Source organism: Sinocyclocheilus rhinocerous, unplaced genomic scaffold (genome assembly GCF_001515625.1).
Source record: "Sinocyclocheilus rhinocerous isolate Xijiao unplaced genomic scaffold, SAMN03320098_v1.1 scaffold62, whole genome shotgun sequence".
Classification (NCBI taxonomy): domain Eukaryota; kingdom Metazoa; phylum Chordata; class Actinopteri; order Cypriniformes; family Cyprinidae; genus Sinocyclocheilus; species Sinocyclocheilus rhinocerous.
Genome location: NW_015656585.1, coordinates 1121244 through 1144842, shown reverse-complemented (window position 1 = coordinate 1144842; position 23599 = coordinate 1121244). Strand labels below are relative to the sequence as shown.

The 23599-nt window shown below is 37.1% G+C and overlaps 2 protein-coding genes across 2 annotated transcripts; one reads left to right on the top strand and one right to left on the bottom strand.

Annotated features, from left to right (window-relative positions):
• Nucleotides 1-276: 276 nt before the first annotated feature.
• Nucleotides 277-6151, top strand: LOC107720207 (urea transporter 2-like). The gene is made up of 8 exons (XM_016527843.1): nucleotides 277-775; nucleotides 892-963; nucleotides 1113-1281; nucleotides 3031-3210; nucleotides 3417-3575; nucleotides 3680-3807; nucleotides 5898-5975; nucleotides 6146-6151. The coding sequence occupies exons 1-8, from the start codon at nucleotides 752-754 to the stop codon at nucleotides 6149-6151; spliced, it is 816 nt and encodes a 271-aa protein (XP_016383329.1). The 5' UTR covers nucleotides 277-751.
• Nucleotides 5973-22830, bottom strand: LOC107720271 (leucyl-cystinyl aminopeptidase-like). The gene is made up of 18 exons (XM_016527939.1): nucleotides 22488-22830; nucleotides 19390-20212; nucleotides 19092-19230; nucleotides 18579-18710; nucleotides 18367-18487; nucleotides 18062-18213; nucleotides 17485-17598; nucleotides 16438-16569; nucleotides 16158-16289; nucleotides 15797-15948; nucleotides 11749-11840; nucleotides 11463-11646; nucleotides 10651-10807; nucleotides 10362-10546; nucleotides 10041-10202; nucleotides 9825-9965; nucleotides 8528-8609; nucleotides 5973-8437 (listed from the first exon to the last, which is right to left on the bottom strand). Exons 1-18 carry the CDS (start codon nucleotides 22504-22506, stop codon nucleotides 8306-8308), a joined length of 3051 nt encoding a protein of 1016 aa, XP_016383425.1. The 5' UTR covers nucleotides 22507-22830; the 3' UTR covers nucleotides 5973-8305.
• Between the last annotated feature and the right edge of the window lie 769 nt (nucleotides 22831-23599).

The window sequence follows — 23599 nt, the reverse complement described above, 5'->3', positions numbered from 1 at the left end:
TGCTGAAAATTCAGCTTTACCATCACAGGAATACTTAAAATGACATAAAATTAAATTAAAAGGTTACAATTACGTTTTAAAATATATTAAAAATAGAAAATGGTCATTGTGAATTGTAATAATATACCTTAATAAAGGCTTCTTTCTGTATTTTGATCAAATAAATGCAGACTTGGTGAGCATAAGATACTTTTTTAAAAACAAACAAACAAACAAAAAAATCTTCAGACTTCAAACTTTTGAACAGCGGAGTACCTCAAATCTAAAGTGAGCCAAGTTGCACGTCTCCTGTTTGACACAGCTACGTCTCACAAATGCACTTATGAACAGACCTGCCAGTGGTCTGAACAACAAAGGTCCTTATTTTTAAAAAAATTTTTTTTTTTTGATAGAGTTAATCCATATTTGTGCAATCAGCTTTTTAAATTTTGACTTAGTTACTCAGGAATAGCTGAAAAGTACCAACAGTTTATATTGATCAGACCCAATGCATTTCTCATAACTTTAAAGCTTTATGGCTTTTAACAGCTAAGTAAAATGACAGCTAAATTAGTGACAGAACCCTGCTCAAACAACTCGGAAAGGACCGAACTGTATGTCAAAGGAATGCAGAGGGAATGAGAGGAACTTTATCACTCATTTGCATCAGCACTGCATGAATAGAGGTGGAGCAACGCATGCAGCCCAGCACTATAAAACCATCCGAGCTGCGGCTTTATGGACCTCTTTGCTTCTATAACTGGCCTCATATATGCCTGGAACACAACTCACTAAGGTACATCTGCTCCTTCTTTCTCTCTCACAATCTAATTTAGTATGATGGTATCTAAACGTGCTTAATTAAGTAAATACAGAATTAAATAATTAACAAATAATATTCTTCATTTGAAGGGTGGCCCACTGAATGTCACGCATCTTTGCAGAACTTCTACTTCACAGTATCCCAGCGCTCAAAACACAAAGGTGAGATGTTTCCTGCTTTTGTCTTTTGAAAAGGAAAATCCGGTCCTGTTCGCGCCAGAGGAACATGAAACACCCCCTGCAAACAACATCAGTCCTATAAGCCTGTTTTTGATCAGTACCATTATTATACCACCTGCAAACATTTATAGGAGCTGCAACCACTCATGGCGAATCCAGTCCGTGAAACTACAGAGCAGAAGAAACCGCAGCCGCAGGGACCCGAGAGGCCAAATTCACCTCAGAAGTTTAAAACAAAGCTCATGCAATGCGTCTCTTACATTGCTGGAGACATGCCTGCGTTTGGTGAATGGATGAAAGGTACAAGTGTAAGCTAGATTAGACCTTACGGGAGAGCCAAATTTAGAAAGAAGGAAAAACAAGAACATTAATTCAGCAGTGAATAGTTAGGAGAGTTTTTGCACATATGTTTAGAGGGTAATCATATTCAAGTAGGGAAAAGCCTTGTTCTGTAACTTAGTTAAACATTTCTGTTTCTTTTACTACAAAGATGAGATGTTTCAACACTTGCATAATTCTAAAACTGTTCTGGTACTTGTAAACCAGTGGGAATGTGTTAGATGTGCTCATTTAGTTGATTTTCTCACCACTTTTTTTAGTCCATATACTGATACTTTGTTTCAAGAAGTTGGATAATGAGTGATGCACACTCGACTGAAAAACAATACGCTCTTACTAAAATTAATATATGCAGTCTGTTGACATATAGTGTGATTTTTTTATTACCTTTGTTAACTACAAAACACACACACACACACACACACACACACGGATGCAGATTAGTAGCAGTACTGTACAGTGGGGAAAATATTTATTTGATCCCCTGCTGATTTTGTAAGTTTGCCCACTTACAAAGAAATGAAGGATCTGTAATTTTTATGGTAGGTTTATTTTAATGGATAGAGAAGGCCTCGGTCTGGAGCTCCGTGCAAGATCTCGCCTCATGGGGTAAAGATGATCATGAGAAAGGTGAGGGATCAGTTCCGAACTACACGGGAGGAGCTTGTTAATGATCTTAAGGCCGTTGGGACCACAGTCACCAAGCAAAATATTGATAACACACTTCGCCGCAATGGACTGAAATCCTGCAGCGCCCGCAAGATCCCCCTGCTCAAGAAGGCACATGTACAGGCCTGTTTAAAGTTTGCCAAAGAACATCTAAATGATTAAGAGAAGGCGCATCAACTCGACTTGCTGTGTTTGGAGGGAGAGAAATGCTGACTATGACCCCAAGAACACCATCCCTACAGTCAAGCACGGAGGTGGAAACATTATGCTTTGGGGCTGTTTTTCTGCTAAGGGTACAGGACAACTTCACCGCATTGAGAAGCAAATGGACAGGGCCATGTACTGTAAAATCTTGGACGAGAACCTCCTTCCCTCAGCCAGAACATTGAAGATGTTCATGGATGGGTTTTCCAGCATGACAATGACCCGAAACATACCGCCAAGGCAACAAAGGTGTGGCTCAAGAAGAAGCACATTAAGGTCATGGAGTGGCCTAGCCAGTCTCCAGACCTCAATCCTATAGAAAATCTGTGGAGGGAGCGGAAACTTCGAGTTGCCAAACAACAGCCAAGAAACCTTAAGGATTTAGAGAGGATCTGTAAAGAGGAGTGGACCAAAATCCCTCCTGAGATGTGTGCAAACCTGGTGACCAACTACAAAAAACGTCTGACCTCTGTGCTTGCCAACAAGGGTTTCTGCACCAAGTACTAAGTCATGTTTTGCTTGGCGATGAAATACTTATTTCACTCACTCAAATGCAAATCAATTTCTAACCTTTATATGATATGTTTTTCTGGATTTTTTGGTTGGTATTCTGTCTCTAAACGTTAAAATAAACCTACCATAAAAATTACAGACCCTACAGACAAGTGGGCAAACTTACAAAATCAGCAGGGAATCAAATACATATTTTCCCCACTGTAGTAGCAGTAACATAATGTACATAATGTAAAGATGGTTTTGTATTCAAACTTCTATGCAAACCTCTATGGAGATTTTCTTTGTACCGACCATGTTCTCTCACATGTTTACCCTGTTCAGGGCAATGTATCCTGCTCCAGATTCTGGACTGGGTGCTGCGGGGAGCTGCTCAGGTGATGTTTGTGAACAACCCTCTCAGCGGACTGATCATCTTTGCTGGACTGATCCTGCAGAACCGATGGTTGGCACTCAATGGTTGTGTTGGCACTTTGTTTGCTACAATTTCTGCCCTCATCCTTGGTATTTAGGTGGTGATCTGTAGTGCATTAAATGTTGCTGCATTTAAAAAAAAAGCTGAATTTTCTGCAGCAATTACTCCAGTTTTCAGTGTCACATGAGCCAGCATTCATTCTCAAATAGGACTGTTTATACAGTATTTTTCATCAAATGAATGCAAATCTTTCAAAAACAAAAATCCTAATTATTCCAAACTTTTGACCAATTTTTTTCTTCACAGCTCTTCCGCTCAATCCCTGTGGGTATTGGGCAGGTTTATGGGTGTGACAATGCTTGGACAGGAGGGATATTCATGATCGCCTTGTTCATCTCCTCACCCATAACATTTGCACATGCAGCTATTGGATCAGTAGTTGGTATGGTGTCAGGTAAGAGATCACAAGTGTATTTGAATATTTAATAATAAATATCATCAGCATTGGGCCTTTTAACAACTGATGACTAACTGTCACTTTTTTACTGTGACTTTCAGGTCTTGCTCTTGCTGCGCCGTTCCAGAACATCTACTTTGGCCTGTGGGGTTATAACTGTGTTTTGGCCTGCATTGCCATTGGTGGGATGTTCTACACTCTCACATGGCAGACACATCTTCTGGCTGTGGTAAGTTCATACCAGCTATTTTCTCTCCTTCCTGATTAGGTATGTAATAACAAGTTCCTATCATTACACAGTTCTGGTCAAATCACTGAATCTAACATACGATGTATGTTAAAAGTACACAATGTATGACGTTGTGTTTGCGGAACGATGTATGTTAAAAGCACACGTCCACTTTTGTGTGAGTGAAGGAAATCCGCTTGGGAGTGGAGAGATTCGTCCTCGCGCACATGGATTGCGTAACATTATGCGCTCTCGACATTGTCATTAAGATCACACTATAGAAACCGCCTAAAATTAGAAATTTACTAAAAACAAGCCTATGGCAAGACATTTGGTAGGGGGGGCACCTGGGGTGGCCAGCCAAATTTCAGGGGGGGCCGGTGCCACCCCTGGCCACCACGTAGACACGCCCCTGATCGTTAGCATCTTGATGTTTGCACTGTGGACGTTCCGCAAGAGGAAACCACACAAAATAGACCAGATAGGAATGCAGAGGCAATTCAACTTAATTTAACTCCATTATAATTTTCCCTTAAATGGTTCACATTATATATAAACAGAAAACAAGACAGAAATAACACACAAAATAGGAGGAAGGCAAACAGATTTTGTTTTAATATGCAGCTGTCCTCACTTCTTATTAGTAATAAATGTTAAGTTTCTAGTATGTGAGCCACAGTCACTTTTAGCATCCAGGCATGGAGGCAGATACAAGTATGTCAAATTAAAATGCCAAATATTTTTTGTTGTTGATGTTTTCCATCATGGCATTGTTATATGATGGTGCAGTTTACTTTTATTTTTTAGATGAATGAGAATGTTTTGTGTTGAACAGATAGCCTGCACTATTTCAATGTTTCCATTGTCTGTAGCAGCTTTGTGTCTTATTGTTTGACTTTTATAAACTCCAAAACTGAACACTAGTGGTAGTAAAACACCACCCGCTTTTGTTCCTTTTAACGAATTAGGATTGCAGGGGCAGATCAATTAAAGGCTTTTTCACGCAATTCCTTCTACATTACTATGCTATGACCTCAAAACATTTTTACCATAGTGCATGATTAGCAAACTAACAATTTTCAAAAAATTGTGATGTTGGCATTACATAATCAGCCATACGTATGGTTTTGCTTCAGCCTGAGGTTTATTCATTACCGTTTTTGGTGTTAAGGGCTTTTACATTTGCTATAAATATAACTTCTTATATTAAAAACAATCAATCCCTGCTCATATTTAAAAAGTAACGCGAAAGTAATGTAACGCATTACTTTTCATAAAAAGTAACCAAGTAACGTAATTAGTTACTTTTTTAGGGAGTAACGCAATATTGTAATGCATTACTTTTAAAAGTAACTTTCCCCAACACTGCCCAAAATTGCATACTCATAAGCAACCTGAAAAACAAACCCAACGACACTAATAAGCAAGCCTGCCAACCCCGCCTCGAGTGATAAATTGCTTCATATACTGTATAAATAATAGGTCAAACACTTGATTTTGGCATGCCAAACATTTTAGATACTCATCTGACCGACTTTATTTATACACCATGATAACTAAGCTACTTGTACTCTACTTTTAAGTTTTCAAATAACACTCGCAAAACTTCCTGCAAACACTAAAATCAAATCTGCATTCTTAAAGTTCTTTTACTGACCTACACTCTTAAAAATAAAGGTGCTTCACGATGTCATAGAAGAACCTTTTCGTCTAAATGGTTCCATAAAGAACCTTTAACATCTGAAGAACCTTTCTGTTTCACTAAAGGTTCTTTGTGGTGAAAGAAGGTTCTTCAGATTACAAAAAGGTAAGAAAGAGATGGTTCTTTAAAGAACCTTTGACTGAATGGTTCTTTTTGGAACCAAAAATGGTTCTTCTATGGCATCGCTTGAAGAACCTTTTGAAGCACCTTTATTTTTAAGAGTGTAGTTGTTATTCATTTAATATATAAAGCAAGCTGCAGCTACAAAAACAGGGTCAATATACAAATGGAGCACTGTATATGCATTAATTTTTCTCTATTAACAGTCCTTATTTACTTATTTTACATGATGTTGTTTTCACTGATCTTTGCACCTAAATCTTTTTAGGAAAAGAGAGAACACGCTGCCAGAGAAGAGAGAACAGTGCCATCTACTGAATGTCTAGAAGGAAAACTTGTGGAATTTGTTCACAAAACGTTTTTATTTATTTTTTTTGTCTTGTATAAAGATGGGTCAGTAGTTTCCATTGTTAAGCAACACCTTAAAAACCTAGAATCCAAACCCAAAGTTTAACAACATAAGACAATTTCCCAACAACCTGTTCAAACAAACATATCACTTTTTTTTTTCTTCAGGCATAAGTTTTTCACAAGCCATTTAAAATACCACAAATTTTTCACAAGCAAGCATATTTTTCCTTTAAACTGTCTGCCAAGTTTAACAATTTAACGACTGGAGTTTGTGCCAAAAATAACTAGCATTTCTTAAAAGCAGCCTCTGACAGGCACAAAGAACATTTCAGGGGGAAAAATCATTACATAACTTATTTTGTGAACGGCAGCCAATAACACAAAGCACTTCATGAGGGACATGACAGAAATCAACAGGTTCATATGAATCCTCAATTATGCTGACAGCTGTAACAAATTCCAGAAAACGGATTCAACAGAAACATACACTGTATTTTTAACACCTCATTGTGTTTAATTAACCATATCCAGATGAATTCAGGTAATTACAATCATAACGATTGTTGAAACAGATCCATAGTAACAAACATGAATACATTCACGTTGTCCTTATTCATTTCTATCACAAATACATGAATAAAGCTTATGATCAAGCAAAACTACAACTGCTACATACAAAATAATTACAATGTACCAGTCATATTTGACATTTTATGCGGTCAAATCACTAAGCTATAATCAAAAACCTGGAAGTAATTTAACATTTGAGACCAACATATCATTTGAGACAGTGAGCACAGACTCACACTCTGTACAAAACTAAACATTTATGTATGGAGTTAAAATTATATTAAAAATACATGCATAAAAATGCACGAATCCACACTCAGCAACATCTCATGATAATTTCTCAGTTTTTGTGCATTAAAGCAAAATGATGTGCATGTATTTGTGGACTGTATCATGAGTTTACAAGAAGTTGGATACATGTGCACTTTGACGCATACATTTGTGCGAGGTTGTGACTCCATATTTTTTGACCAACTAAAAACATTTGACATTTTCGAAAACAATTCCTGAAAATATGAGAAAAATATAAGAAAACATCACACACACACACACACACACACAATCCTTGAAGAGTACAAATCAGTAGCAACCAGTGAAAAATGTAACAACTCTCAATCAGTGATGTGACTTTAGAGACCCTTTTTTTTGTCTTGTGGCAATTTGACAAAAGTTAACTAAAGCCCTGTACATGAAGACTTGCTAACAAATATATCTCTACATGTCAAATCACATGGGTAAAACCACAGAGTTTTTCTCATTGCCTCTTATACATGTATAACAACAGAACTGTAAAATATTTCAGCTTCATCAGAATGTGCATAGCAAAACTCAAAATAAAATCCGCACCTAAATGTTTTAGAAATGCTAACATAATATTTCCAATGACAAACCTTTACCTATATGCAAAGCCTGCACAAGAAATACATAATATACACACTCAACTTTAAATTAAACTCCAAAATACATCTTGTGCAAAGGATGAAAGTTATGGAAAAGACAACGCAGATGATTAAAAAAAAATTCACCTCCACATACATAAATAAAACTCTTAAATTTAGAAGAAAGGGGGATTGTGATCACACTCATGTGGCATAATTTCAGAATTATTATTATTTTTATTTTTTGGCAAATCGTAATAAGGGAGACACTGATGGGAGGTTTTGGTCTTTAGCCACCGCCATAAAGTAAAAGGGTGTAAATGCATCATGATATTTTAACAACAACCAGATTTGCCCTGAGCAAGCTGAATCTTTGAATAGTGCAAATAGTGCTTGAGGCCAGAGCCATACACATACTGAGTTGGGCCCCAAGTGAACCGCAAAAAGACAACGCATCAGCCTTTCCCGAGCAGCAACTAACACTAAAGTTATGACACAGGAAATCACATGCTGACTATACGGTTTCAATTCACTTTGAACTTGGAGAAAAGATAATACATACGCTTTACAATTAATATCCAGACTTGTTCATTTACATAAGCGAGCATTAAAGGCTAAATGTTCTCAGGCAGATATCTGGCTAGTTTACAGCTAACTGGAGAACTCAGGAAAATTCCCTATATGATGCCCTGAAAAGAAATGTTTTTAAACGACCCTTTACGTCAGGTAAATCTGCCCTTCTGTCTTGAGTTTGGCCTAACGTTGTACATTTATGGCTCTGGTTGTTGTGACAGTAATATCACTCGCACCTGCATGTGCTCGGTGACGTCACCTGAGGGAGTGAGAGGCACGAGAGAGGAGCCGTCTCCTCCTCACACTATAACCAGCTCTGCAGCGTGTTCAAGTTATTCTCCATCCATCGCATGTTCAGCTTAATGGTCTCAATGGCCTCCTGCACGATCCTCATCTGAGAACCTTTCGTCCCCAGAGAAGTGAAGAAGTTCTGGGCCTGGACGAGAAAAACAATAATGTAGTAAAAATACTTCAAGTAACATTTAACTGTTTTTCATTTAAGCAAAGGTATGGGGGCTGAACAGACCTCCACGAGATGTGTTTTTGTGGAAAACTGACTGGTTGCGGACATGATGATGCTCTGAATGGCAAAGGACCCGACAGGAAATCTTGCAAGAAAAAAACAAACAAACAACAACATTAAATTGCAGACCGAATACTTTAATGCGTAAAAAATTAGTTCAGTATAGAAAAGGGCTTACATGCAAATTATCAAGCCTAAAACATTAGAAAATGCATTAAGATATTTATCAGCACTTTTCTGAGAAGTCCTAACAAAATGACTAATTACAGTACATCAATAAAGTTTTTCATGTTTTTTGAAAGAAGGCTCTTTTGATCACCAAATCTGCATTTATTTGATCAAAAACACAACAAAAACAGTAATATTGTGTAATGTTATTACAATTAAAAATAATGGTTTTCCCTTTTTTATACATTTTAAATGTAATTTATTCCTGTGATGGCAAAACTGAATTTTTAGCAGCCATTACTTAAAGGGATAGTTCACCCAAAAATGTAATTTTACGAAGCTACGAGAATATTTTTTGTGTGCAAAAGAAAAAAAAAAAATTACTTTATTCAACAATTCGTCTTCTCCGCATCACCCTGTAGCGCCATTTTGGAGAGTATCAGCTGGACGTAAACAGCGTATGCTGTTCTGTGTCAGCTGTGCCACACAGATACGCTGTTTTCGTTCAATCAAATCACAACCACATAGGAAACAGATCCGGCGAATATTCTCGTAGCTTCATAAAATTTCGGTTGAACCCCTGATGTCACATGGATTATTTTACAGATCTCCTTGCTACGTTTCTGGACTTGGGAACATCCTTTAAGTCTTCAGAGTCACATGATCTTTCAGAAATCATTCTAAAATGATGATCTGTTGATCAAGAAACATTTTTTATTATTAATGTTGAAAACCATTACACATTTTCAAGATGTTTGATGAATAGAAAGTTCCAAAGAATAGCCTTTTGAAATCTTTTGTAACAATGTAAAAGCCTTTACTGTCACTTTAGAACATTTTAATGCATCCTTGAAAAAAAAAAAAAAGTATTAATTTCCTTCCCAAATTTAAAAAAAAACATTTATGACCTTTACCCACTAAATAAACACTCCTTAAGGTGTTTTCCTGACCATATACCTTGTTGTCTTGTTATTATGTTATTGTTATTAGCACATTATATGCATGACTAAAAAGTGTAATGACATTTACATTAAATGTGTCGATTCAAAATGTTGCTAAAAAAATAATAATAATTTAAGTAACCCTCCTCCTCCAGATTTGTTTTTTCTTTTAATACAAGCTCACCACTCACTTTTGAGTGATTTTATCCCAGTTCTCCTTCACAAAATCCCAAGCATAGAGGTAGCCAGCAAAGTTCTTGCAAATTGTTTTCATCACCAAAGGAAATTCTTGAGTTTGAATCTCACTCCCATCAAGACTTTTCTGTAGAATCCTAAAAGGGAAAACCAAATTCAATTCAGGTATGCTTGTGCTGACAGCTCTGACAGAACATGTTGTTCAGCCTTACCATATGATTTTCCGTACATCCTGAGTGCTGGCCAAAGCTTCCAATGTCTTGCGCTTCTCTGGGTCATTGATGGAGTGTTTATACACGTCTAGAAGCTTACCCCATCCTTCATCTGTCTGAGCAGCAACTTTGAAGACTGTTCTCATGAGATCACTGGGAATCCTAAATCAATAAGGCATGTATCACAAGATGTTCCTCTGTTCTCAAGAATTACTGCGGTGAGGAGTACAAAAGTCAAGAGCTCTTTCCTTCTCCTTTTTGCAAATCACAAGATTAAAAGAGAAGTTATTCAGCCAAGAGTCAATCACCACACAAACTTACTGAGAAGTCTTGTTGGAAGTGAACCACTGATCAAACAGATGCTTGGCCTGTGTTGCGCAGTTACGTATGTTAAGAGAACATGCCATCTCCAGCAGGGCAGACCGAAGCGTCATCTTTGACACAGAAGTTTCCAGATTCCATGACTGATTCTCCATTAAACTTCCAAAATGGTCCTCAATGTAACTCTGCAAAGATTGAATTCCAAGAAAACATTCAAACAAGTTTGTTTTGGGCTTTTTTTTTTTTCATTTCATTTGACTACAACAGCCACACAAGATGTTGCACTTACCGTCATTCTAGAGGCCAAGTTCAACTCTGATCTTTTGTCCAGCAACCTGTAGATCTGACCAAGCTGGAAGAGAGCTTCGGTCAGAGGAGCCGTCTCTGTCTCATTTCTCATGTAATCCATTAGATTTAAGACCAGTCTGAAAGACACCTTGCCCGATCTGGAGGAAAGTTGAAGAATAGATTTTTTATTTTCACTCATTTACTAAAAAATGTACACTACTGTTCAAACGCTGGGGTCAGTAAGACTTTTTTTTTGTAAAGAAATGAACACTTTTATTCAGTCAAGGATGCATAACTTTTTTTTCTTTTGAACTTGCTATTCATTAAAGAATCCTGAAAAAAAAAATGTATCATGGTTTCCACAAAAATATTAAGCAGCACAACAGCTTTCAACATTGATAATAGTAAAAAATGTTACTCGAACACCAAATCATCATATAAAAATGATTTCTGAAGGACCATGTGATCTTAAAGACAGGTGAAAATTCAGCCTGATGTCACAGGAATAAATTCGTTTTTAAAATATATTAAAATAGAAAATTATGTTATTTTGACGCAGTCATTTCTGGTGATTTTCAGTTGTTTATGATGGAATGATTAAATCTATATTTAAATTATGATAAAAATATAATGGATCTGTGTAAAACAAAGAGGAAAAGAGAATTTTATGTAAAAAAATATTTTAAATCTGAATCACAATCATAATTGATAAAATGTTATTTTCAGGTTTTCCATGATTGTGAGAATTCTGCACCATCATCTCTTTCAAGTCGTGTCTAATAACTTGAAACCTTCTTTTAAATGCAGATCCACCTGGAGAGAGCAAAGATGTTGTTGATGAGAGCTGCTCTGTCTTTACAGGTGAGGACATTCACATCCTCCTTCAAAGCACCAATCAAGTCCTTCCATCCCTCCTCATCATAATGCACTATGTAGAAGCCATCACTCCTGAAGTTGAACTTCAACCACTTCACTTGATCTGGAAGCTTTAACGTGGCTGGAAAAGATTTAAAGCAACAAGCAATACATTACTGAATATTTCCAGTAGTTAGAAACATCGGTCTATGCTAGTACACTCAGTCCTGAGGACAATACTCACCTGTTTTATCCTTGAGATGGAACACTTGCTTGCAGGAGCTGAGAACACTACATTTGTCGGTCACATACGTCAGGGGAATATGCCACAAGCTGCTATGGTTAACACAAAAGTGAATCAATTAACAATCGACATCGAGAGAGGCTGAGTTCATATGAAGCTTGCTTTTTTAATAGATCAATATTGGACTTTGACTCTGATCAATATAAAAATCCCTTTTTAAAGGGGTCATATGATGCTGCTAAAAAGAACATTATTTTGTGTATTTGGTGTAATGAAATGTGTTTATGCGGTTTAAGGTAAAAAAAACCCATTACTTTCCACATACGTATGCCCCGCCTTTCTGAAACGCGTCGATTTTTACAAAGCTCATTGGTCTGGAAAAGCGAGGTGTGTTGTGATTGGCCGAATACCTCAAGCGTGTGACAGAAATGTTACGCCCCTTACCATATTGTGATGCCCTGTCAGGCCGGAGCGATGATTCAAAAACATGAAAACCCATTATAAATGAGGCATTCGTTGCATCCAGTGGGGACATAATTATGGATTATAATGACTTATACTGTCTTTTTACGCGTTGCGTTGCATCGCGCCGCGTAAACATAAAACCATGTCTGCATTTGTGATTGGAGAAATGACAAACAACAAGCCCTACTCTACACTGCCCAAAAAACTATAAAATATAAAAACTCTTTAAATATAAAAGACGTACTAACAGTCTTTGAGTCAGAACAGCCGGCATTGTAGTCTACTCTACCAGGATCAGGAAACAGTCCTCCATAAAATGTGCAGCACACATCCGAATATTTGGGTTGAAGTGTTCTGGAACAGTGTTGTAAATACAACTTAACCACTGATTTCTAGTCGTGTCCATTTTTGGAAGGTCAAACTAAGTAGTTTCGCTTTCACAACGAAACAGCGTCACACACCGCGGCCTACAGTGAGCAGAGGCGGGTGGGCTTGATAACGACGTGGCCGGCGATTTCGACGAAGGAGCGTCCGGAAGGACATGTGACGACTCTGGGCTGGACTCCGCTTCCTCCGCGGTGAAAGCCGATCCGCCGATCGACAGCGCAAAGTTGATGTATCTCCTCAGCAACCAGCACGGATCAGCTCCAGGCATGACGAAGCAGATATCGTCCTCTTTTGGAAGACCAAACAAAGTAGTTTCGCTTTCACAACGACGCACACAGCGTCTTTACGACATGGCGGCGGAAACAACAAAACTACAGCGAGAATAAAAGTTACGCCTTCTTTCTTTGCGTGAACATTTGGGCGGTGTTATGCAAATCTTCCCACATCGTGACGTAGGTATGTGGGGGCGTGTTAGAACGAGTCGTTTTAGGTAGGTGTGGCTGACTCTTAACTTTTATAAAGAATATCTTTTAAATATTTTATAAAGGATTTGAGACTTTAGTCTTTGCAACTTTACAGATCTTCTTTACGCACCAAGAGCTTGTAACACTCCAAAGAGAAAGGAAAAATTGAAATCGCATCATATGACCCCTTTAAAACATTCGCACCTTAAAACAAACAAGACTATTCTTTCCCATGACATACACCAGAGTGGGGTCGGTAAGTTTTTTTTTTCCTTCTGTTTTTGAAAGCAGTCTCTTATGCTCACCAAGGCTGCATTTATTTGATCAAAAATTCTTCAGTGTCACATGATCCTTCAGAAATCATTCTAAAAATGCTGATCTGCTGCTCAAGTAACATTTACTATTATAAGTGTTGAAGTAGTTGCTTAAAGGGATACTTCATCCAAAAATGAACATTTGCTGTTAATTTACTCACCCTCAGGCCATCCAAGATGTATGTAACTCTTTTTCTTCCGTAGAACACTAAAGATGATTTTCAGCCAAAACCATAGTCCTTGGTTATTCTTAAAATGCAAGTCAATTGCTACCAGCACTTGAGAGTCAAAAAAAGCATATACAGGCAACACAAAATTAATACCCGTGGCTCTGATGCTATATAGAGGTCTTATGAAGCGAAATGATTGGTCTGTGCAAGAAACTGAACAACATTATTACCTCAACATATCATCAGGAGCCACAGGTATTAATTTATTCTTGTCTGGACATGCTTTTTTGACTCGCAAAGTGCCAGTAGCCACTGACTTGCATTTTATGAAACACCAAGGACCATGGTTTCACCTAAAAATCTTTGGTAACACTTTACTTAAAGCCTTTATGTATAAAGGGTTATTAAAGGGTATAATGCATTATAATTATTCATAATGTGTACAGTAATTATAACCAAATCTAAAATGCATGTGTGTAACAATGAATTGATAAGTGTTATAATGTATTAAATGTGGTCACTTAATTATTCATGAGATTGTACAATGCATTACAAGGCATAATTAATGCATTAAAACTACTTTTATAATGCACTAAACATAAAGGCTTTAAGTAAAGTGTTACCAAATCTTCTTTGCTGTTCTACTGAAGAAAAAAAGTCATCTACATTTTGATGGCCTTAATCTCTTTTATATTTTTGTGGAAACTGGGATAAATTTTTTTAGGATTATTTGATGAATAGTAAGAAACACTTTTGATTAACGGATAAAAATATTAGTAATACTAAAACAAATCTGACTGAACCTAAACTTTTGACCACAAGTTTTAAAACAACTTTGACAGCCCCATAATTCATTATGATACATTTTTAGATCAATGTTCACAGCTGCAGTAAAAGTCCGGTACCTGTCGTCCGTGCTGTTTTCAGCATTCAGAAGGAAATGTTCTTGCGTCAGTGTCACTTGAGTGCCATTTCTCTTCACTGTGACCAGAGGAAAGCCCTTATGAACAGTCCAGGTGTTCATCATCTCAGATACACTTAAGTTTTGTTTGCTCACCTATGGAGATCATGGATGTCAGCGCACACTAATAAAACACGGCTCAGATGTCAGCTCAGTTGCTTCATCATTATGTAAGAGTGCACATTGTTTTATTTTGTAATTGCATTTATCACACTCGGAGCATGTATTTGTTTTGCTCTCGTAAATAATGAAATGCAATCAAAATGCAGGCACCATAAGTTCATCTCACTTAGAAAAGGTCTGACCTGGGAAAGACTGTTCCATAAGTCTTCACTTTCTGTGTTTGATAGGTTATACTTTTTTAAGTACTCAATCACTCCTTTTCGAAACTCCCCATCTGTGAGTGTTGCATTGAGCATCAGCAGTATCGAAGCCCCCTTGCATGAAAAGGCAAACCAAGAAACATGTTCAAGTTCTGAGAATAGCTATACAATCAATAACACTAAACGAAAAACGATTACATTACACCACAGGAAGAGGGTTTATTAAAGCCACTTTACAAGCAACAGGTAATTTATGATGTACCTTCTCATAAGACACAGAGTCAAACATCTCTTCCACCTGCTCAGGGGTGCTCACGACAGTAGACACTGGGTGGGACGAGTTCAATGCATCTTTGGCCAGCGCTTTAAAGCGAACATTTAAGAATTCAGTGTCCTGGAAATGAAAGACACAAGATCAAATCTAAACATTTTGAATGACACACATTCAAATAGGGTGTTTAATTCTCAAGGTTGACTCCGACCGTAATGAAAATGACTCTTTAACTCCATTTACTTCACATCAAAACAGGGTCAGGTAAAAAATACAAGATTGCAGTCATTATCACATGGTTGGTCACTTAATTATTCATGAGATTGTACAATGCATTACAAGGCATAATTAATGCATTAAAACTACTTTTATAATGCACTAAACATAAAGGCTTTAAGTAAAGTGTTACCAAATCTTCTTTGCTGTTCTACTGAAGAAAAAAAAAGTCATCTACATTTTGATGGCCTGAATCTCTTTTATATTTTTGTGGAAACTGGGATACATTTTTTTAGGATTATTTGATGAATAGTAAGAAACACTTTTGATTAACGGATAAAAATATTAGTAATACTAAAACAAATCTGACTGAACCTAAACTTTTGACCACAAGTTTTAAAACAACTTTGACAGCCCCATAATTCATTATGATACATTTTTAGATCAATGTTCACAGCTGCAGTAAAAGTCCGGTACCTGTCGTCCGTGCTGTTTTCAGCATTCAGAAGGAAATGTTCTTGCGTCAGTGTCACTTGAGTGCCATTTCTCTTCACTGTGACCAGAGGAAAGCCCTTATGAACAGTCCAGGTGTTCATCATCTCAGATACACTTAAGTTTTGTTTGCTCACCTATGGAGATCATGGATGTCAGCGCACACTAATAAAACACGGCTCAGATGTCAGCTCAGTTGCTTCATCATTATGTAAGAGTGCACATTGTTTTATTTTGTAATTGCATTTATCACACTCGGAGCATGTATTTGTTTTGCTCTCGTAAATAATGAAATGCAATCAAAATGCAGGCACCATAAGTTCATCTCACTTAGAAAAGGTCTGACCTGGGAAAGACTGTTCCATAAGTCTTCACTTTCTGTGTTTGATAGGTTATACTTTTTTAAGTACTCAATCACTCCTTTTCGAAACTCCCCATCTGTGAGTGTTGCATTGAGCATCAGCAGTATCGAAGCCCCCTTGCATGAAAAGGCAAACCAAGAAACATGTTCAAGTTCTGAGAATAGCTATACAATCAATAACACTAAACGAAAAACGATTACATTACACCACAGGAAGAGGGTTTATTAAAGCCACTTTACAAGCAACAGGTAATTTATGATGTACCTTCTCATAAGACACAGAGTCAAACATCTCTTCCACCTGCTCAGGGGTGCTCACGACAGTAGACACTGGGTGGGACGAGTTCAATGCATCTTTGGCCAGCGCTTTAAAGCGAACATTTAAGAATTCAGTGTCCTGGAAATGAAAGACACAAGATCAAATCTAAACATTTTGAATGACACACATTCAAATAGGGTGTTTAATTCTCAAGGTTGACTCCGACCGTAATGAAAATGACTCTTTAACTCCATTTACTTCACATCAAAACAGGGTCAGGTAAAAAATACAAGATTGCAGTCATTATCACACACTAAACGTATTATTTTTTTCCCCGACATGAAACCTTAAATTCAATGCATTAAAACAACACATTTTTAGTGTGGCTGTACAAATTTGCCCAATTTAGAGATGAAGTTAACTTGAAATGTTGAGTAGCCCATCAGCGTTATTACCTAGTTGTTGCCAATACCTAATTTTACAGAGGTAAAAGTCACGAGAAACAGCCTTGTTCGAACATCATTTCAGAAGAGAGAAAGTACTGTAACATATCCTATAATGAATTCAACCAAGTTATAACAGTTGGATGATGGCGCTAAATGCCCATAATCATCTCTTCATCATCAGCTCCTTGGGCTGGAGAGTTCTATATAATAAAAATGATTAAAACAATACACACAAAAATACTCTATGATTACTCAGAGTTGAGAACTGTTTTGGAATTGATTCCCCATCACTACATTTAAACATCAACAACATCAAAAAAATTTACTTAAAGAAGCAAAGGGTATATTTGAAGAGTTCTAATGAATAAGCCTCTAAGTGCCCTTTGAAATTTTCTTCTAAAATTAGCATTTTTTTTATCAGGCTCCTATGTGTAGGTTTAGTAATTTCACTTTAATGGCAATGAATAGGTTCTTTTCATTGTCATTAAAGTGAAATAACTGAACGTAAATATAGCAGCCTAAGAAAAATGCTCATTTTAGAAGAAAAGGCTATTTTAGAGGCTTTTGCATCTGAACTCTTCATTTCTTAATTTAGAATAAAACTTACTATGTCAAGGCCTGGGAACACAGTTTCAATTGACATGTACTGCATGTAGGTTGCAAATCCTTCATTCAGCCAAAGATCATTCCACCATCGCATAGTGACCAGATTTCCAAACCACTGAACAGAAAAAGAACAATACATGACAATGAACACAGCATGTCTGACTAGCCTTTTCAACTGAACTGAAGACATTACATTTATTTTAGACTTATAATTTATGCTATAATATGTTTTATGTCAATATCACTATTGTCATTCACTTCACTTAAGAATTTGGAGTATAAGCTTAAAGGGAGAGTTCACTTAAAAATGAAAATTCTGTCATAATTTATTCACCCTCACGTTGTTCCAAACCTGTATGAGTTGAACACAAAAGAGGATATTCTGAATACAGAGTTTTCATTTTTTTTGGTGAACTATGCCTTTAAGAAAACAATTTGAAGTAGGTCAACATTGTAATCAAAACTGGATGTAAATGATACTTAAATTCACACACCCTGGTAAAGCAGTTGTTAATCATTGAAACGTGACTATTATTTCCCTGTCATGAGAATGTTGCTTTATTTATAAAGTGAATTACCTGGTGGGCAAGTTCATGAGCAATGACAGAGGTCACCAGTTGCTTGTCTATAGAGGAGGAATTACTCCCTACTAGCAAAGTCGTCTCGCGGAATGTGATTAGTCCCCAGTTCTCCATGGCTCCGGCGAGGAAGTCAGGAATAGCCACTAGATCTATTGATTTGAAGGACATTTGGTCACGTCATGTCACAAAAATGAACAATTTTAGGTTTGTTATTTATAAAACAACATTAGCGTGTATGTCCAGCTATTCTAGGAATCTAATTATCCCTGTTTGAAGAGTTTCTTTAAGGGAAGGCGTCTCACCCAGCTTGCTTAACGGGTAGTCGTTCTCAAAGAACGTATTGTAGAACTCCAACAGTTTGCAAGCTGTGTCCAGAGCATACTGCACTTGTTCCTTTTTGTCTGGAACAGCATACACAGACACCTGCATAACATTTGGGGGGGGAAAAAAACAATGCAACATGTTTCCACAATATTTGTAACAGAAGACATTGATTTTTAAGAAGAAAACATACCGTAGTTTTAGAGACATTATTACTGACACTGATGAAATCAGCCACAATAAATGCAACTAGGTAAGTGCTCATTTTAACACTTTTCTCAAACTCATCTTCTTGAAGCCCATTTTTTAAATCTGTGGTTTTGACCTACAAAAAAAGAGGACAATAACATTACAAAACTTATATATTATAACCTGAAGAAAAACTTGCATGACAATATTTATAACTCCTTATAAAAATACACAAACATAAAAGTAAAAAATTTAAATAAATAAAATAATAAACAGTATATACACACACACACACACACACACAATTAAATAAAAAAAAGCAATTAAAGATTTTATGTATCAGTCTCTCAGTTTTCTATTAGAAAGACTAAAATGAAATAAATGTTACAAAATATAATGACATAACTGAACAGCAATTAAAATATTTTATATATTAGCCTCTTAATTTAAAATGAAAAAAAAAACACAGAAAAAGATCAGTGTAAGTAAATAAATAAATATTTACAAAAATAACTACCTTGGGCATGTTTGAAAGGCTGATGTACTTGCTTTCTCTGGTCATCTTAATTGTAAAAGTTGATTTAAAAGCTGGCTCGTCAAAACAAGGAAAAGCCTTGCGGGCTGCCAAGGGCTCAAACTGAGTAGCAGCCAAAACTCTAGAAGAAGATGGAGTGAATTAAACGATGTGTCTGAGAGGAATAAAGACATAACTAAGTAGAAGTAACTGTCAATCAACACACTGAAGCCAAATAGTTAATTCAAACATATCCTAACTGTTCAGAAGGTTAAACAAAGGTTAACTGGGCTGCAAATACCTTTTTATACCATTTGTGTCGACATATGAGCTGTTGTAGAAGCCATCAAAGCTGCTGGAGAGGTTTGCGGTGTAGTTAATGTTCAAAACGTACTGTCCCTTCTTAAGATCTTCTGGAAATTTGAAGGCGATTTGCTGCCAAGGTTTGTACTCCAGGAAGTGGACCTCTTTGCCTTCAAAAGTGGCCTTGATTATGTTCATACCAGAACTGTGAAGGACAATATTCTTCGTTTCATGCAAGACTTGCACTAAGATGGATACACTGCCTTGGAAGGTCATGAGGGTCAGGTTGGGATGGATTGAAATATTGTAATGCACAGGATGCACACTGGGCGGTAACCTCAACTCGGCCCATGGGAAAAGTTCACCGTTTGTGGAAATGGGATAGAGGCTGTGCATGGTCGAATTGGGCTTCTGGCAGCCAGCTGTGGTGAAAGTGCAGCCTAGCAGGAAGTAGAAGACCATTAACATGGAGGCCACCAGAACCAGGACAACAACACCTGCCACCATAGTCTTAGTCGAAGGCTGGGAGCACGATCCAGAATGCTGCTGTCGGGTGTAGGATGAGGCAGCACTGCGCTGGTTGGAACTGCGATTCATGAAGGACATTCCAAGAAGACGCGCAGACGATTCATAATCTTCCTCGTCTTCATCCAGGTCGTTTTCTCCAAGGCCTCGGACTAACAGTCGCGAGCTGCGGGGTTCATAGACCACATCGTCTGAGTCGATGGGGTAGGATGGGGACTCCTTCGCCAAATCCACCACATCTGGCTCTTCCTCAAACATGCTGTTCTCAATCATGTTCCTGGGCAGTGGAGCTCTTTCTGTAGGTTACAGTGGAAACAGAAAATGGTGTGTGAATACAAAAGTGGCTTCCTGTTGACAAGAGTGCTGCCGTCTAAGACAACTGAAAACTTTTCTGAGAAGATTTTGTAGTCAGCCCACACAAGTGTTTTAAGTCGGAGAGTAAAACGTAGAAGGCAAATGAAAGTGAAACTAAAGATGAAAGAAAAAGTACTTTCAATGCATCTGTGCAGACAAACATTAAGACTGTTCCAGTAAATACTTGCACCCTTGGCCACAGGCTGTCACCAATGTACAGCATAGCCTATTTCATACTCAATTCAATGTGCCTCAACGATTGTCTGCATACGATTTCTCAATACCCTGAGAGAACATAAAGTGTCTGCATTGTTCCTCTTTTACTTCCTTCTTCAACAGAGAATTAGACTAAATAAATTCAATAACAAATCAAGGCACTGCCTAAGTTAACAGTGATCAAATGACCATTTAACACATTGCTTGAATGTGTTAAATGTGTCCTACCTGCTGACCTGGGGTCAAACTCAGGTCTGCTGCACAAATACTCTTATTCTTTAGGTGACCTGAATTTCAACTTCTTTCACATGCCTCATTTACTGTTAGCGCAACACTTTCATTTAGGGTCATGCAGAGTTTGTAAATTCTTCATCAAACACTTGCTACAGTTCCTTTGTAAATCTCACAAAAACATGTCAAGGTCACATTTCTTGAACCATTGGCATATTTTGCAAATGTGATTAAAATTCAGCCTATTTTTTTTTAAAATGTTCTGCATTGTGAGATTATATTCATGCTGATTACAGTTAGCAAGAAATGGAAGATGTGATCGTCTTTTCTTTCCAACTGTGACGTATATATCTGAGTGCATGGCTTCTCTGGCAAGAAAAAAGTAGGACAGGACTCGGGTTTTGTCCATTAAGAATTGACTGGATCATTGTCGTTTGCTAATTGCTGTGATCTCATGTGAGTGACAGGTTGCTGGAAGGGACAGATTATAGTCCCGCCCTCGTGCTGACATCATTGCGAAGAGAAGTTAATGTTTTTGATGAACAATTAGGAGGGCGCATTAAAAAATAATGATGTACACTGATAAATAATTTATGATTTTCTATTTTTATAATAGTAAATGCACTGCAATATTCAATCAAAAATAAGATTTGTCAATTTTGATTTCATTGTGACTTTAAGTACATTTGGTTCTCAAATTTAATAATAATGCATTCAAATTTTTTTGAAATTCCTATTATTAACAATGGTGATTCTCATTAAATTCTCAATACTGTATGATTCTTTAAATAAGCATAAAGGCCTAATTTGAAACATATACTACCTTGATGTTTAAATACTATATACTTTAAATACTATATTTTGTATTAAGTATTAAGAATGCAACATTTTGCTTCATGGTATTTAAAAATATATAGGAAATATGACCCCGATATGTTCTTGATAGGTTTTGTCAGCTAAACTTTCTTAACAGTCAAACTTTCATTCAGGAAGTCAACAAGAACAAGTAACGGAAGAACTTTTTTTTTTGGTCTGCCACTGACAGACAACTGTATTTCGTGACAGTTATTATATGGTTGAAACTCTTAAGTTACCTACACAAGGAGAGAAGTAAAGACAGTACTAAAAAGTGACAACCAGCTGGCCAGCATGTCAAACTTACACAAGACCATAAAAACACAAAGCAGCAAATGTCACCTTGCCAAGACTGGGAGGAGATTTTGTGCAAAACATGAACCATGGCACGCAGACAGAAAGATCAGATGTGATGACTTAGATGGAATAAAGTCAAATGCAGATGCTGACAGTAGATCACTGTGAGACATCACGTGAAGGACAGTCAGTCACCAAAACAAATAAACCACTGATCTGATTTAGCCTACTGACATTTCCACCCCCACATAAACACTGATACATTTTAATTTAATCAGAGGTCCTGTTACGACCTATTGAAGCAGACTGAAATTCGGAAAGCAGATGCACTGATCTGCGAAATAACATCATTTAAATGTTATTCATATGTGTCTGTTAGCCTGCTTGAACTTTGCATACATGATATCTTAATCAAACGAGCTAATTCTAAAATCATTGACACATAACAAGGATCACGATGAAAGCAAGTTATCACACTATAAGAGAAGTTCTTGAGGAGATTAAATTGCATTATACATAAAACAAAACATACGGCTAGCCGTAGCATGTTAGCTGATAACTTTTTGCAGGGCACGACCTCGCGTACAAATAAAGAGTTCATATTAGCTGCAGCCTTACCGCTTTCAAACGTCTCCATGCTTAAATGTTTAAATGCAGGTCTGAAGTAAAAAACAAAAACAAATCCTGTTTCAGTTGAAAGTGCGGGTATTTAATCCTGGGAAGGGTAGAGTCACACATTAACTCAACGCAGGAACACCTCAGATCAACTGGTGCTAGCTTAGCATTGTTAGCCTGATCTACAGCTCTCTCACTTCACCGCATTAAAATCATCGATCAGCGGTTTATTGAGCCATCGCTGGACACTGTTTATCGATACAACAGCGGACACAAGCTGAAAGTGGCAATCACTGCTGTCAAACAAGCCACACGAGTTTTACTTCCCCTTTCAGCTGCCCCGTTTAAAGAGACAGGTCCCCCAAAACTGGACTTACTGACACGCTGTTCTAAACACGTATGACTTAAATGTTTTCCCTGTCAAGCGCAGCCTAATAAATATTTTTTAATGTATGGAAAATGAATGAAAGTCAGTAGACCGAAAACAACAACAACAAAATGTGTAAAACCCAAACACACTGTTTATTTTTTAACATATCCTTCTCCTTCCTTATTCACATTGCCTTGTATTATTGCATACATGTTTTGTCTGTCTTCCCTATTGTGTACATTCGTCATTTGTCTGTCTGTCTGTCTGTATGTCTATCTATCTATCTATCTATCTATCTATCTGTCTGTCTATCTGTGTACTGGAAGTTTCACCAGCGAAAGTATAGTTGGCAATCATTTCATTTTGATTCTTCTGATTGTGGTTTCCAAACATTCTGGCTAATATCCGATTTTGTGTTTCACAGAAGACAGAAACTCATACGGGTTTGGAACTAGTAAAAGACGACAGCCATTTCATTTTTGGGTGAACTATCCCTTTAAGACCCCGCAGCTTCTGCACTCCTAGAGAAATACAGCAGCTGACCTTGCTGCATGGCTGCCTGCAATATTGATTATGTTATGATTAAAGACAACATCAGATATACAATCCCACAGACACATAAAGATTGACAAGATCTTTGAATTAAAAAATTTACAAAGGTTTCATTTAAAAGCGGATTACAGTCTTAATTTGTAAGAAAAAACAAAAACAAAACAAAAGAGTTCATAAAAAGATTAATTCATAC

What these genes read in the sequence shown, in the direction of transcription:
- LOC107720207 (XM_016527843.1), top strand. Translation starts at nt 752, where the DNA reads ATGCCTGGAACACAACTCACTAAG. An exon ending in CCAGCGCTCAAAACACAAAG is followed by an intron (nt 964 to 1,112) that starts GTGAGATGTTTC and finishes AAACATTTATAG; the next exon opens with GAGCTGCAACCACTCATGGC. An exon ending in GTTTGGTGAATGGATGAAAG is followed by an intron (nt 1,282 to 3,030) that starts GTACAAGTGTAA and finishes TACCCTGTTCAG; the next exon opens with GGCAATGTATCCTGCTCCAG.
- LOC107720271 (XM_016527939.1), bottom strand. An exon ending in ATAATGTCTCTAAAACTACG is followed by an intron (nt 18,488 to 18,578) that starts GTATGTTTTCTT and finishes AATGTTATGCAG; the next exon opens with GTGTCTGTGTATGCTGTTCC. An exon ending in ACTCTGTGTCTTATGAGAAG is followed by an intron (nt 16,290 to 16,437) that starts GTACATCATAAA and finishes TTTTCATGCAAG; the next exon opens with GGGGCTTCGATACTGCTGAT.